This window comes from Cibotium barometz, chromosome 6 (genome assembly GCF_041138505.1).
Source record: "Cibotium barometz isolate CiBa-2024 chromosome 6, ASM4113850v1, whole genome shotgun sequence".
Lineage (NCBI taxonomy): Eukaryota > Viridiplantae > Streptophyta > Polypodiopsida > Cyatheales > Cibotiaceae > Cibotium > Cibotium barometz.
This window is the reverse complement of record NC_141051.1, coordinates 38,287,911-38,302,747: the sequence shown is the minus strand read 5'-3', so window position 1 is coordinate 38,302,747 and position 14,837 is coordinate 38,287,911. Positions and strand designations below refer to the sequence as shown.

Sequence of the window (14,837 nt, the reverse complement as noted above, 5' to 3'; positions counted from 1 at the left end):
GTGGCCAAAACGCAAGGAAGAGAAATTTTCAAGCCTCAAATGCAACTCAACGTGGAAGAGAGCTTTTCAAGCGCCTACCACCAACAACACCGGTCCGTTTATCAAATTGTAGCAATGTCAACAATCAAAGTGACTGGTTGCAGCTTCCCACTGCACAACAAAGAGCACAATCATCGACAAAGCACCTGCGTCGTCTGTCTCAATGACGATAGAAAGAAGAGCTGTTCATCGGCACACGACTACAAGCTTCTGGCAGCGACCCGCTTCTAGCAGGTGACCCCTTTTTACAAGAATCTCTCCTCTCTACACATCGAGCATTGCCAAATCTCTTATCGCTGTGTCCGGCAAAATGAACTGGAGCGCAAGGTATCCGGCAACGCAGCCGCCGTGCGCAGTGTACATTTTTTCATCCAAAAAAAATCGTAAAATCTACGCTTTTTAAAAAAAATTAAGTTCAATGCAGTAAATGACTAGTCGCTTAGATTAGTGAGACCACCACCGGGATTCCAATAGGATTGGGATCAAAGGTGCAGTCGGGTGCAATCAGCTACATGAGTATTTGGATTTCATTAAGGTTAGAGTGCCATTAATTACCTAATACCACTCATGATCATTTGGAGGGCACTGTGACACAAAGTTGGGGTTTTTACTTCGGTCACTTCTTAGAATCAAAACACACTTGTATGAAACCTCACAGCCTCCTCACCTCCCTCTCTCCCTAGGTTAGGATAAAGATAAACATATCAAAGGTGAGATCATAATTCATGGAAGGAAAGATGAAAGGCTCAGGAGGAGAAGCAAGAATTTTTGCCAGTCTTGCAGCTCTAAACAAGAGGGCAATATCTTTGTTGGAAGAAAATCTTTTGACTCAGGATTATGTGAACGGTAACATACGGGGAATGTTGGTAAGGTTCATCCATTCGAATTGGGCGATTTGGATAGAACATCTTAAAGTAAAAGAATATAGCAGTCACTTACAAGAGGATAAGATACATGGGATTTTCTTTTTAATAAGAGAGCTTTTCAAAATTGTATTATTTTTTGGCCTTGTAAGCGGAGTTAGACACTGCCCTTGTTTGGTAAGACCTCTCCTACCCCTATCAATCATGTCAAAGGAGATTGGACCCTCGATTGAGAAGTTTGATGGGCGAGGGTTTTCATACTTGGCAAGTTCAAGTAAGATGTATGCTAAAGGTTAAAGCAAAGGGTGGATCTACATCTACATCAAAAACTCAAGGCTTTGTGATGAAACATGGTACGTCCAAATCCAACTTGAAATGTACTTTTTGCAAGAAGAAGGGGCATGTTGAAGCTCAATGCTTCAAAAAATATCCGTCAAAGCAAAAATATAACAAGTGCATGGTAAAATAGGCCATTTTGAAAGAGATTGTACCAAAAATGTCACTAAGGTTGAGGGAAATTTTGTAAGTTTTGCGCAAAAACAAAGAGGTTTAGGGTTGAGGAATGTACTTACTTGCCATGCTTGCCAAACATCTCCTCTAGTAATAGCAATATATATTCTTCGTCTTGCACCTTATCAAATAGAGCTTGCAAACCCCGTTATAATGCAAAATCATATTCATCTTGCGCAGGGGGCCAATCCACTGCTTCAAGCTATAGACATACAAACAAATGAACATTTTAGAAATTTATTATTTAAGAAAATCTTCTTTAATTAAAAGATGAGATACAATATAAGGCTAATATATACTTACAAATATTGTTGGGATATCGATTCTTCCACGTGTAACATCATGCCTCAAGTTATTTGCCATCTATCCAAGAAAAAACATAAATACTTAAAACTCTTATGCATAGGAAGCTACCAGCATGCATGGGAAGCTACCGGCATGCGTAGGTTGCGACTGGCATGCATAGGAAGCTACCGACATAATGCATAGGAAGATACTGGCATGTATTGGTTGCTACCGGCATCCGTAGATTGCAACTCTTATGCATAGGAAGCTACCAACATGCATAGGTTGCTACTAGCATGCGTTGGAAGCTACCGGCATGCATTGGTTGCTATTGGCATGCATAGGTTGCTACCAGCATGCATTGGAAGCTACTAGCATGCATTGGATGCTACCGGCATGCATAGGTTGCTACTCGCATGCATAGGTTGCTACTAGCATGTATAGGAAGCTACCGGCACAATGCATAAAGCTACCGGCACACATTGGTTGCTACTAGCAATGTGTAGGTTGCTACCAGCATGCATAGGAAGCTACTGGCATGCGTTGGATGCTACTGGCATGCATTGGTTTGCTACCAGCATGCGTAGGTTGCTACCCGGCATGCATAGGAAGCTACCGGTATAATGCACAAGAAGCTACTAGCATAATGCAAAGGAAGCTACCAGCGTGCATTGGTTGCTACCAGCATGCGTAGGTTGCAACTCTTATGCATAGGAAGCTACCAGCATGCAGAGATTGCTACCGGCATGCAGAGGTTGCAACTCTTATGCATAAGAAGCTACCGGCATGCATAGGTTGCTATTGGCATTGGTTATTACCAGCATGCATAGGTTTCCACCAGCATACATTGGAATCTACTGGCATGCATAAGAAGCTATCGGCATGCATAGGAAGCTACCGGCATATGTAGGATGCTACCAGCATGCATTGGATGCTACTAGCATGCATTGGATGCTACCGGATTCCATAGGTTGCTACCGGCATGCGTTGGATATACGACTCACATGCGTAGGAAGCTACCGGCTTGCATTGGTTGCTACCGACATGTATAGGAAGCTACCGGCATGCGTTGGTTGCTATCGGCATGCGTTGGAAGCTACCGGCATGCATTGGTTACTACCGACATGCATAGGAAGCTACTAGCATGCATATGAAGCTACCGGCATGCGTTGGTTACTACCGACATGCATAGGAAGCTACTAGCATGCATATGAAGCTACTAGCATGCATTGGTTGCTATCGGCTTCCATAGGTTGCTACTGCATGCCTAGGAAGATACCAGCATGCATGGAGCATGGGAAAATAAAGAAACCCTAAACTTACAAACCCTATAACATGTAAAAGCATAAGAGAAGAAACATACAATAAAAAGATCTCTTACCTTGTGAGGCTTGTATGTGTTGAAAACCTACAAAAAATCAAACCAAAATAAGGAAAAAATGTATTAATCACAAATCCTAATCTTAAAAGACCTAAAACTTACAAACCCTATAAACATGTAAAAGCATGAAAGAAGAAACATACAAGAAAGAGATCTCTTTTGAGGCTTGTATATATGTGCTGAAAACCTATAAATTTAAACCAAGTCCAAAAAAAAAAAGAAAAATTCAAGATCTCTTACCATATGAAGCTTTAATGCGAAGATCTTAATTAGGGAAAAAGAAGAAAGAAAAAAGAAGAAAAGAAAAACTTAAAAGAGAGAAAAGAAGTACTCAAAAGATAGCGTTCATGGAAAGCTTGTTTGCATAAGAGATAAATGAAAATAGTATTCATACCTTGCTTGAGGAGGATAGGGTAAGAGAAGTGAGCTTGAGCAGGATAGGGTAAGAGAAGTAGAAGTGATAGACAAGGCAAAAACTTGCAAAAAAAAACTTCGAGTACAAATTTATTGTATTCAAAGATAAAACTACGTGGGGGCAAAAGAAGCGGCAAAAAAACGGGATATTTGTACAGTATAGCAGTATTTTTTTACTGCCTAGAAACGTTGCTGAGTAGCATTATTTTGTTGTTGGGCAGCGAAAAAGCACTGCTTATCACTGAACAAGTGTTGCAGAGAGCAGTGCTAGATCACTGCTGAGCATCTTGAAAACCCCCGATATTTTCTTTCCGAAAACACTACTACGCTGTCGATGTGTTGTAGCGAACTCTATGAGTTCAAACAAACTATTTAACAAGATCAGTGCCTTGGTTTGATGGATATCCTTGAAGGAGATAAACTCACAAACATCAAAGATGCAAGAATGAACTCCTTAGGAGCGGTGTTTTTGATTGAGAAACACTTTCCAATGAGTATTCTCACCATTTAGATAAACTCACAAATAATCAAAGATGCAAGAATGAGCTCCTAGAAGTGGTCTTTTTGATTGAGAAGCACTTTCCAATGAGTATTCTCACCATTTAGATCCACTTTCTCATGCATGTAGTTCAGGAGGTTACAATTCCTAGCATTGTTCATAGCCGATGGATGGTTTTCTTGAAGATATTCATGAAGATCTTGAAGGGGTTTGTTTGACAAAGGGCAAGGCCAGAAGGGAGCAATGCGGAAGGTTGGTTAGTACAAGAATCATTGGTGTACATCTTCGAGTTCCTTAAACAAATAAATGTTGACAAGCCTTAACTCTGGCACAGTAAAGAGGATGAATGGATAGTTGGAGAGGTATCCACCAGTTTGTGTGGAGGTACATCCTCTCATCATAATTGACCAAAGGTATTTTGAGAGATGCAAGACATGCTACTCTTGTCAATGTGACACATGTTGTTGTCAATGTCGTGTTTAGTTGATTGTCCTTTTAATGTGTTTTACTCCCTTGGTGTGAACAATTGGAGGCCTACTAACCCACACATACTCTCTTGGTGTGAACAATTGGAGGCCTACTAACCCACACATACTCTCTTTTATATCCATGCCTCGTCCACACAATAGCTCGTGTGTTGAGTAGTGATGGTAGTAAAAGTCTCACTTTTTGTGTGAGCCTTGTAAGGCATGCCATTAACTATATTCTCCCTCGAAAATATTTATAAGGTGTCACTAAAGTAGCCTTGCTTATACCATTGTCCTCTTATTTAGTGAGGGTATGGTTTTGGTTAGGGAATGTGAATTTAACATTTCAATTTGAGAGGCTAGAAATCAAAAGTTTAAAATGATTCTTTCTTCTTCCTTTTCTTCTTTCGTGAATAAATAAATTATATATCTATATATATATATATAATTACTTTAGTAGATTAGTATTTATGTTACATCATCTAAAGAGACAAATTAGCCATAATCTCATCAGTATTTATCTTACATCATCTAAAGAGACAAAGCCAACCATGTATGTGGAGTTCAACAATTCATAGAGAGCATCCCACATATCATCCTCCCATATGAGAGAAGATTTATGCCACCTAAGATGATGACAAGGCTTTCTCTAAAGGATGGTGGGGGGATATAGAGAATGTGTGCAGTACCGGCATTGGAGCACTCTACTATGGCATATTAACCTTGCATGGGTTATTTTGGTCATTAAATGGAGCAAGTTTTTAAAAAACTTGGGTTTATTATCTTGGATTTATGTATGTTTTCCTTGGAGCCAGAAGCTTCAGCAAATTTCTGTTACACCAGGAGAGTTGCATCTTGGCTTTCCTCGGATAAATTTAGTATGCCAAAGAATGAAGGAGGCATTGGCATCTTGCATATTCCCACCCATGCTATTGCAAAAATAGCTCTATTCCTCCCCAAGTGTCTACATCACGAAGAGACTTGGACCAAAATGGTAAAGGAATTAGTGGCGGATTCTCAATCGTTCTAAAAGGTAGATGGTCGGGGTGGTTAAACCGGAAATATAAGCTGTTATCCTATGCTCCACTAAAAATTTCAAGCTCTCCCTTTTGTAACTTTTTATGTGGCAGATGGAAGGAAGTAGTACTGAAGCTGATGCTTTGGGATAGATGCCCCAGAATTACATGTAACTCCTTTTTTAGCTTGGGGCTATGGTGGGCCCATAAATTTAATCCCCCTCTTGCATATCTAGATATCACCCTGGGCAAAAAAACTAAACAACAAAGGCTTGGGAAGACTATTGACTGCTGGACTGGTCACACTAGATGGATGGAAAGAGTTGGATCAGATGGTAGCAAAATTTGTATTACTACCAAGGGAAAGGCAACTGATGAAATAGGTGTTGATGAGATGGTAGTGCAGAATGAATGGGTCTCCACAGCCTTTGACGAATCTTTGCTATAAAAATGACTCGGTGAGGTATATAATGGAGTAAAGTTGAATAATGGGGCAGCTAAGGCTCTATATCTAGAGTTAAGAAAGAGTGAGGTGAATGTAGAATACTGCAACAGAATCTAGAAGGTAGGGTGGAATGCTAGTACCTAGAGGAAGAGGTGGAGAAATATGTGGGAAGCAAGCCTTCTTGTAAAGGCCCATGTTTTTTTATGGAGGGTGTGCATGTGGACCCTACATCCAAGTATTTGGCTGGTGTCCTAGATGTAGAAGTGCTTTAAAAGATGGGAGGCATGCCTTTTGGGATTGTCCAGCTATTAGAGGAGTATGGGGTAGAATTGGGAAATGGGTATCAAACAATATAGAGGTTCAAGGGTTTTGGGGAGACTGAATTCTTGCTAAGGTGGCTAATACTAAGAAAGCTAATGTATAAATGCATTCATATGTGTTGGTCAATATACTATGTTAATAAATTGAGTGATGCTAAAATGTTTCAGCTAATCTAGACGGGATTAGATGATCTGCCTCTCAGTCTAGCAGACTCTTGTGCATACTATGTTTTCTTAAATGGTTTCACTATGCAGGGATATTCAGGGTATGATTTGAAAGTGAAGCTACCTAAGTTAGGGCCAAAGAAAACAAGATGGTACCTAAAGGAGAAGCATCCTGTCTACACCTTTGTGGCCTTTATTGAAAACCCTCTGGAACCAGACCAATTGGAGACGATTCTGCAGGTGGAGGTGGACGGTGATGGCAGCTGAGAGCGACTCTGTAGAATGATTGAGTGGCGGGACATTGTGGGCTAATTAAGGTGGACATGCCAGCGTTCCAGGGAATGGTCGATCAACAAAGGCAACGTCTTAGGGGTATATGAGGGATTTGCACGCAACCTAAAACCACATGCACCACTGTCATGCAAGCATTGAACCCAATTGTTCATTCTGCCAATTGAATTGCATGCCGATCAGCAATTTTCCAACCTTTCCTTAGGTTGTTTACACACTTGGGTCTTGGGTTGAAGCCTACTAAAAATTTTGCCCAACCAATTAGATCACCACAATCCTCGCTCATCTGATATTTCTTTACAGAGTGTGATCACGCCTATGTACCCACAGCATTGATGTAGTTTCAAAAACCACTTTTCCAATCCCGGGGGAAATAGTCTACCCACAACTCTGAGTTGCAAAGACTCCTTTTTTGATAGGCATGCTTGTGATCTTTAAAGAGTATTGTAGCATTTATCAAAAAGGTGCCTACCCAGAGCTCTCAACCTAAACTTTTTCGACCGTAATCTGTAAACACCGTTATTTGCAGCTGCGAAATTTGGACACGGAGATTCATTTGGCGGCGTCCTTCCAAAAATGAGAATCGAGAAAAAGGAGATTAAAATAACATTCTTCTTGTCGGAATTCATGAAGTTGTCGTGGAATATATATATATATAGCGTTTGGAGATTTGTCTGCGATAGCATCAATGGCTCTTCAACATGTAATCGGTAACATACATGCCAGGGCCGGGGTGTCTATGGTAGTAGTGATGCTAGGCTTCTTGCAGCTTTTGTTGTTGTCTTGCACCGTGCAGGTGTTTGGCCGTGAAGTGATCTTACCAAAGCGAAGCGGCGTCCACAGCACCAAAACGCTGATGGGTAATTACTCCAAGCTGGAAATCAACAGAGCCCGTAGCCGCCTCCACAGACTTACTGAAGCAACAGTTAAAAGCATCCAGGTTATATCAACCCTTACATCGCTTGATTATGCCTCCACTAATTAGAGCACATTATTGTGTAGTAGACGCCATGCAGGTTACTGATTAAATCAAACAGTATTTTCATTTTGCAGAGTCCCGACGGGGACATCATCGATTGCGTTTTACGTGAGCAGCAGCCTGCATTCCATCATCCACTTCTGAAGAACCATACTATACAGGTAAAATCTCGCCTAACAATTCAACGCAGATAATTTAACTATAAATCATGGTACATTTGTGGCTTAAAAATTATTCTCAAACAACAACTTTTCCACTTATTTAAACGTATATTAAATGATAAATCAAGATCTATTTGCGGCTTAGAAATCAATCTCAAACAGTAGCTCTTTCACATCCCCTTCAAATAAATGATGCATAAGCTGATTTACGCAAGTAAAGCTGCAAATAATTTGCAGGAGTTCCCTAGCTCACTGCCCAATGGATATAAGGGTGGATCAAGGCCAGAAACAGCTAGCTATGGAGCACAGCTCTGGCATCAAAATGGTAGCTGGTGCCCCATGGGTACAGTTCCCATACGCAGGCTCTCTCTGCTGGACGTTCTTAATTGGAACACGGACGGGAAAAACAGGTCTAGCATCGATGCAACCACAAGGTTAATGAAGCAGAGAAGATTAAACGCCAACGACGGTTATCAACGCGAGGTGATTCAATTACAAGAGATATAGATCATGTATGATCAACAATTAGTTCGACGCAAAGTATAATCACATTAATTAATGGATGTTGTATTGACGATGATGATCTACGTTACTGCAGCATGCAACTGGTCAATACGTTGGGGAGCCCATCTATGGAACATCAGTCCGGTTCAATTTATGGAACCCTTCAGTAGACAACGTTAATGATGCTGCGCTCAGTGCGTTGACTGTAGCGCAGCTATGGCTTGGCGGTGGCCCAATCCAGGGTGCCGACTTGAACACAATCGAAACAGGCTGGCAGGTAACCTCTTGAAATACAATTTCCCATGTATTAATATTATACTTTGGGAAAAAAAAACCTTCATCTCACAAGTGCATGTATCTTTTTAAAAAAAATTAAAATAATAGACATCTTGCTTGTAACACCACCTTTTTTTTAAATAGTTTCAAAAATTTTGCAACCTTTAATAGGGAGTTTTTTCAACGTTTCAAGCTCAAATTACAAGTTGGGTAAAAAGGTCCAATTCTAAAAATTCAAAAATTCAAAAAAAAACGTTTTGTCTTAGGTCCAATTCCATCATAGCTTGTTTTTCTTTTTTTTAATGTGCTTAAACCTTGCTTAGATAAGGATTTTCATATAGAAAGACTTGCATGGGTTATATAATTGTATTTCATCTTGTCTTAATTCAAATCTTGCTTTGGCTGTTGGAGCAGGTGTGCCGCAAATTCTACTCAGATTCCAATACTCGCTTCTTCACATTCTGGACGGTGCGACTAGCTGCTTTGCCATTTTTCCACTTAGCTAAGCTAGCTTTGCTAAATGCATTTGTGGGCAAGTATGTCACTTTTTTTTGTATAGTTAAAAGAAAAGATTGTGATCAAGTTACCTTAATGGAATGGTTTTGGCCTTCACTAGCTTTGTTCACTAGCTTTGATTTTTTATGGGCACTATACTTGTCTTTCAAAATTGATGGGTTTAGTGAAATTTTTTTGATATTTTAGTGTAATTTTTGATTGGCATTTTTAAAATTTGCAAGTATTTTATAGCTAAAACTGATGGGTTTGGTGAAATTTTTTTTTTGATATTTTCGTGTAATTTTTTTGAAAGGTATTTTCAAATTTCGCAAGTATTTTATAACCGAAATGTTTAAAAACGGAAGTGACCCACTCAAAAAGCATCTATGCTAGTACCTATTTTTTATTTCAGAGACTAATAAAGACATCATGTAATCTCCCTTAACATGCAGAGTGACAACTACGACAAAACGGGATGCGTTGATGTGACATGCCCGGGATTTGTTCAAGTAAGCCCCACCATAGTTGTGGGAGGAACGGTAGCCCCTATCTCCATCTACAAAGGAATTCAATACGACTTGGACCTGATTTATGTCTGGAAGGTATACTGGAGTGACATGGTTTTTTTAGAGGTTAATTATTACAAGGTTAATTATGTCTAAAAATTAGAGGAATTTTCAAAGTAGTGACATTCTGTGGCCTTCTTTTACAACCCTTATTTAAAACATATATTTATATTTATAAAATCGTGTAACAAAGCTAACAAGACCTTACATCTCAATTTACATAGTTTCTACACACTTCTATCCAAAAAGAACGAATAATTCCAGGTCCAAATGATGACCCAGCTATGTCTTAGCGTACACTAAGGCAAACAAAGTAGCACCCTTGGGGATCCCCTACATATTCATCCCCCTTTTACCCATACCTTGATGACAAATCCTTCCTGTGTAGTAGTAGTAGACAGTTTGGCAATAGCAAAACAGAAAAAGAACTTCCTGTTTAGTTTTCTTGTAGCATCGGAGTGTTTTTGCAACCCTATTTCCTAAGAAGCCTTGTCTAGAATTGTAGCATCGGAGTGTTTTGCAACCCTATTTCTCTAGAAATGTAGCATCGGAGTGCTTTGGAACCCTAATTTCTAACAGGCAGAAGGTTTGAATGGCTTTTTTTTTGGGGGGGGGGGGGGGGGGGGGTGAGTGAGGGTAATTAGAAAGAAGATTACATACTAACATCCAACGAGAGTGCTTAAGAACACTAACGCGAATCAGAACTCAACTGAGCCTCGTGGACTAGCTAGTCGTTTGATTCTATCTGAGTTATTATTTTGCTTGCTAATTGCATTGGAAGCGTCGTCTTATGATTGCAACACGATGTACGTTTGTTTGCTGGTGTATGATGACGACAGGATGCACAGAGTGGAAATTGGTGGCTGCGCTATGGCCCAACTAACGTAGGCTATTGGCCGTCTAGCTTGTTCACGCATCTCAAGCAACACGGCGACATTCTAGAATGGGGTGGTCAAGTGGCAAATCGATTGCAGCCCAACGTCGGCCACCACACGAGAACCCAGATGGGCAGTGGTCATTTCTCCAGCGAAGGCTATAATGCATCCTGTTATGCCCATTCCCTGCAGATTGTTGATTCTTCAAACACCCTTCGTGATGTCTCCTTAGACATTCTCAACGCTTGGGCTTCAAATCCAAACTGCTACGATATCCAGAAAACCTCCTTCAGCAACTGGGGAACCACAATCTTCTTTGGCGGACCAGGACAAAATCCCAATTGCCCATAACCACTGCCTTATTGCAGCTTTCATCCTGTAATTATGAATAAACAATCGATCAATCATTGGCATCAACTTCCGGAGCTTCGAGAAACAATGTGTCTGGTGGCATGCTTTGGGGCGCTAAATGGCCCATTTATTTTATTGGCACTTCACTAATATGTGAGGAATTTTTCCTGTACCTATTACCAATTCCTGCACCTATTTTGGAACTTTTTCAAAACACAGTAGTTGATGTTTACAAAGTTTGTTTGTTAAAAAAAAAAATTAATTGTGGGTTAATAGTTCCAATGTCTTTGGGTATACATAAATGTTAATTAATCTCTCTTACACACACACTAATGTCTCTTACACACACTAATGTTAACTAATCTCTAAAAAGATGGCACACTTATCAATGTATGCATGAAATATAGATATACATAACAAATATCTTTGTCCTATCTCTTTGTTGGTCATAAAAACCCTCAAAATTTTATGATATAACAATAGTAATAAGCGCTCCTACAAACATTCATATTGATTAAACTATGAAGAAACTTAATTAGGTCAAGTTGCTCAATCGAAGACCAAAACTTAATGTTTTTTTATTTCTTTAGTTTGGGTAGTTAGTACAAATACAAATTAGGTGAGAGTAAGCTAATGCAATTTTACTATTGGTATGAGATATGCATCAACGTTTCCAAATCTCCAACAAAAAATTGAAGACATTAGGAATTTTTTGGACCCAAAGAGGGCCTCTTGGATTAACTTTTGATTAGAAATAGACCAATAGGAAGAGGACTGGGTGCACATTTTTAACTTCTTTGACCCTAGGGGGCCTAGGCTTTGGTTTGCTAATAGGGCCTAATTACTACTCTTGTCCCCCTACCTCTTGGTCCCCCCACCTAGAATCGCGCAGATGAAAAACCCTAAAAATTGAAAATTTTTTATTTTTTCCCAAAAGTGTGTTTTCCCTCTCAAACTTCTCCCCAACATACTCTAGGTTTGGAACGCTCATTTTGAACCTCTTTCTTCCTCTTCTAAGCTCTCCATTGCTGTAGAAACTCCATACCTCTCAAGCTCTCCCTCCTTGTCAAGCTCCCTCAGTCTCAAGCTCCCTCTCCCTCTTTCTTCCTTTTCTAAGCTCTCCAATGCTGCAAAAACTCCATCCCTCTCAAGCTCCCTCCCTCTCAATCTCCCCCCCTCTCTCTCTCTCAAGCTCCCTCCCTCTCCATTGATGCAGAAACTCTATCCCTCTTTAGTCTACCCTAGGTTCAGGAAGCCTACTCTTAAACTCTAACCCTCTTTTAAGCTTTCCATTGTTGTACTGAAAACCCTAAACTTTCTCTCCTCTCCACTCTTCTATTTGTAAAACATGCTTTTCTTTTCCCTTCTTCTCTTTTCTTATTACCACCATGGCCTCTTTCAGTAATGTGAGAAGACCTAGGGAGAAGGTGGAAGAGCTTGTGGTGCTGCATAACACAAGAGATGAGAATGGAGTTTGGGCTCCAACAAGATTCAGGATTGGGGCTTGGGTCTACATGCAGCCAAGCTCTAAGGGACCACATCGAGTGCATCAACTGGGGAATATGCTACATCATTGGAAGGGGCGGCTACAAGGCTTCAAGCATAATAAGAAGGAAGGACTAGTTGCCATAGTGTAACATGTGTATACCCTTGGAGACCTGTACATTCAAGGCCAACGACCAAAGTTTCCTTCAAATTGTCAGTGTAACATATTGGATTTTTTGTTTCAAATTTTCTTATGATTCTCCATTTTCTTATGTCTCTCAGCATATATTTTCTCCTCTAATTATGTTGAGGAACAACCACTACAAAGCCTCACTGGAGTTTTCTATGCTATGCATGCATCCATTGGAGAGGCAATGTTTGTATCGCAAAGCCCAAGTGATCTTGTACAAAATAATATCTTTTTCTTTTCTCACTCATATTTTGTAGATAAAAAACCAGGTTTATTTGGCAAGCTAGAAGAGATCCCCAACCTACCTCTTAAAAATCCCAAATGGCCCAAACCTGATGCTTGGACCATCTTATGCTTAAAGTTTAAGATGGTAAGTGATATCAAGACATCACTCAAGTTTTCAAAGGCATCTATGTCAGTAGGGCTAAATTGGTTTTGTCCTTTACATGTTTTTGTGTACATGTTCAATTCCATGCCAATGCACCAAACAAAAATAATGTATATTTGTAAGGAGGTACGGTTTGACCTCATTCAAGGATTACAAGGAGAGGGTTGGGAGGTTAATGAGGGATCACATCAAGGTCATGTGTACAAGTGCAAAGTAGTGAATTCTAGAGTGTCTTTCAGGTTCTTGAAGGCACGCTCTATTTTGTATATGCGTCTGTACTACCAAAGATGGATGCAAAAGCACGGGACATGGATCCCACTTCAAGCCTCAGAAGAAGAAATTATGCCTATTGAGGTAGTTGTGATGATGCAAAATGGATGGATTGAGCAAGTGGCAGCAAGCAAGCATTGGAGCCTAGCAGACCTGCGTCAACACTTTAGCATCATGGGCTTTGACAATGTGGAAGAGTCAAGTTTCAAGTTGAGGAGAAGAAAGGTGTATCTGATTCCACTACATGTCTAGAGTTAACCCTTACACTTTCTGGTTATTGTGCCACTTTCTATATTTTTGCAAATTGGGAAGCGTAAGGAGGGGAGAACCATGGTCTCAGAATCATGGCAAATGGGGGACCTTGAATTTTCAGCAGCAAGGTGCATAGCCCTACCAACACATAGTAGGCATGTGAAAGAGCTTGAAGATGAACTGAGTATATAGGAAAATAGCCTCTGTTCTGATGCACATGAGGGGCAAGAGTTTCAAGATCGAGGTGAAGGCAATGACAAGATTTCAAGTCAACAAGGAGATGGAGATCAACATGAAGTAAATGTCACAAGAGGGAAAAAAATGAAGACATTATAACAATTTTAGATTAGATGACATGCTTGTGATTTTATATAGCAGGCTCTTTTTTAACCAATCTTTATATAATTGAAATCTTAATATTTTTATAAACTGTAACTTTTTTGTCTAGCGGTCTAGTGTGAAAAGGCCAAACTTTAAATTTTAACTATAAATAGCCAAAAGGTGCCTTCTTTCTCATTTTCATGCGATAGAAACCAAGCACGAGTGCACACTATCTCTTTGCATTCACATGGCTACCCACTTTGACAACTTCTGTGAGTTCCTCTCCACCACCCCGTGGGTGGGCAAGAGTGAGCTCTTTGTCATATTCTCTCGTGAAATTGACTTTGAAAAGTTGCTTGCCCTTGCGTCCTAACATTATGAGACGTAGATTGCATACATGGAGCAATACTTGGCTCCCCACTCCATCTCCTTTACCCATTGCCCTAATGATCGATGGGTGCCTGTTGAGCTGCTTAAGTACATTCAACAATATGCCCGCCCCTACATCCAGCGCCTCGAATGCTTCATCGACATCCCCGCAGGAGCTTACTGTACCAATGTTTATAAGGTTTGTTTGTTTTAAAAAATAAATAAAATTTGGTTTAATAGTTCCAATGTCTTTGGGTATACATAAAATGTGGTTTAATAGTTCCAATGTCTTTGGGTATACATAAATGTTAATTAATCTCTCTTACACACACACTAATGTCTCTTACACACACTAATGTTAACTAATCTCTAAAAAGATGGCACATATATCAATGTATGCATGAAATATAGATATACATAACAAATATCTTTGTCCTAACTCTTTGTTGGTCATAAAAACCCTCAAAATTTTATGATATAACAATAGTATTAAGCGCTCCTACAAACATTCATATTGGTCAAACTATGAAGAAACCTAATTAGGTCAAGTTTCTCAATCAAAGACCAAAACTTAATGTTTTTTTATTTCTTTAGTTTGGGTAGTTAGTATAATTACAAATTAGGTGAGAGTAAGCTAATGCAATTTTACTATTGGTGTGA

The 14,837-nt window shown here is 39.8% G+C and overlaps 1 protein-coding gene across 1 annotated transcript; it reads left to right on the top strand.

Annotated features, from left to right (window-relative positions):
* Positions 1 to 7,383: 7,383 nt before the first annotated feature.
* LOC147637717 (protein neprosin-like) lies at positions 7,384 to 10,902 on the top strand. The gene is made up of 9 exons (XM_086799019.1): positions 7,384 to 7,398; positions 7,492 to 7,635; positions 7,749 to 7,835; positions 8,073 to 8,318; positions 8,434 to 8,616; positions 9,030 to 9,151; positions 9,424 to 9,442; positions 9,563 to 9,712; positions 10,516 to 10,902. Exons 1-9 carry the CDS (start codon positions 7,384 to 7,386, stop codon positions 10,900 to 10,902), a joined length of 1,353 nt encoding a protein of 450 aa, XP_086655145.1.
* The last annotated feature ends 3,935 nt before the right edge of the window (positions 10,903 to 14,837 follow it).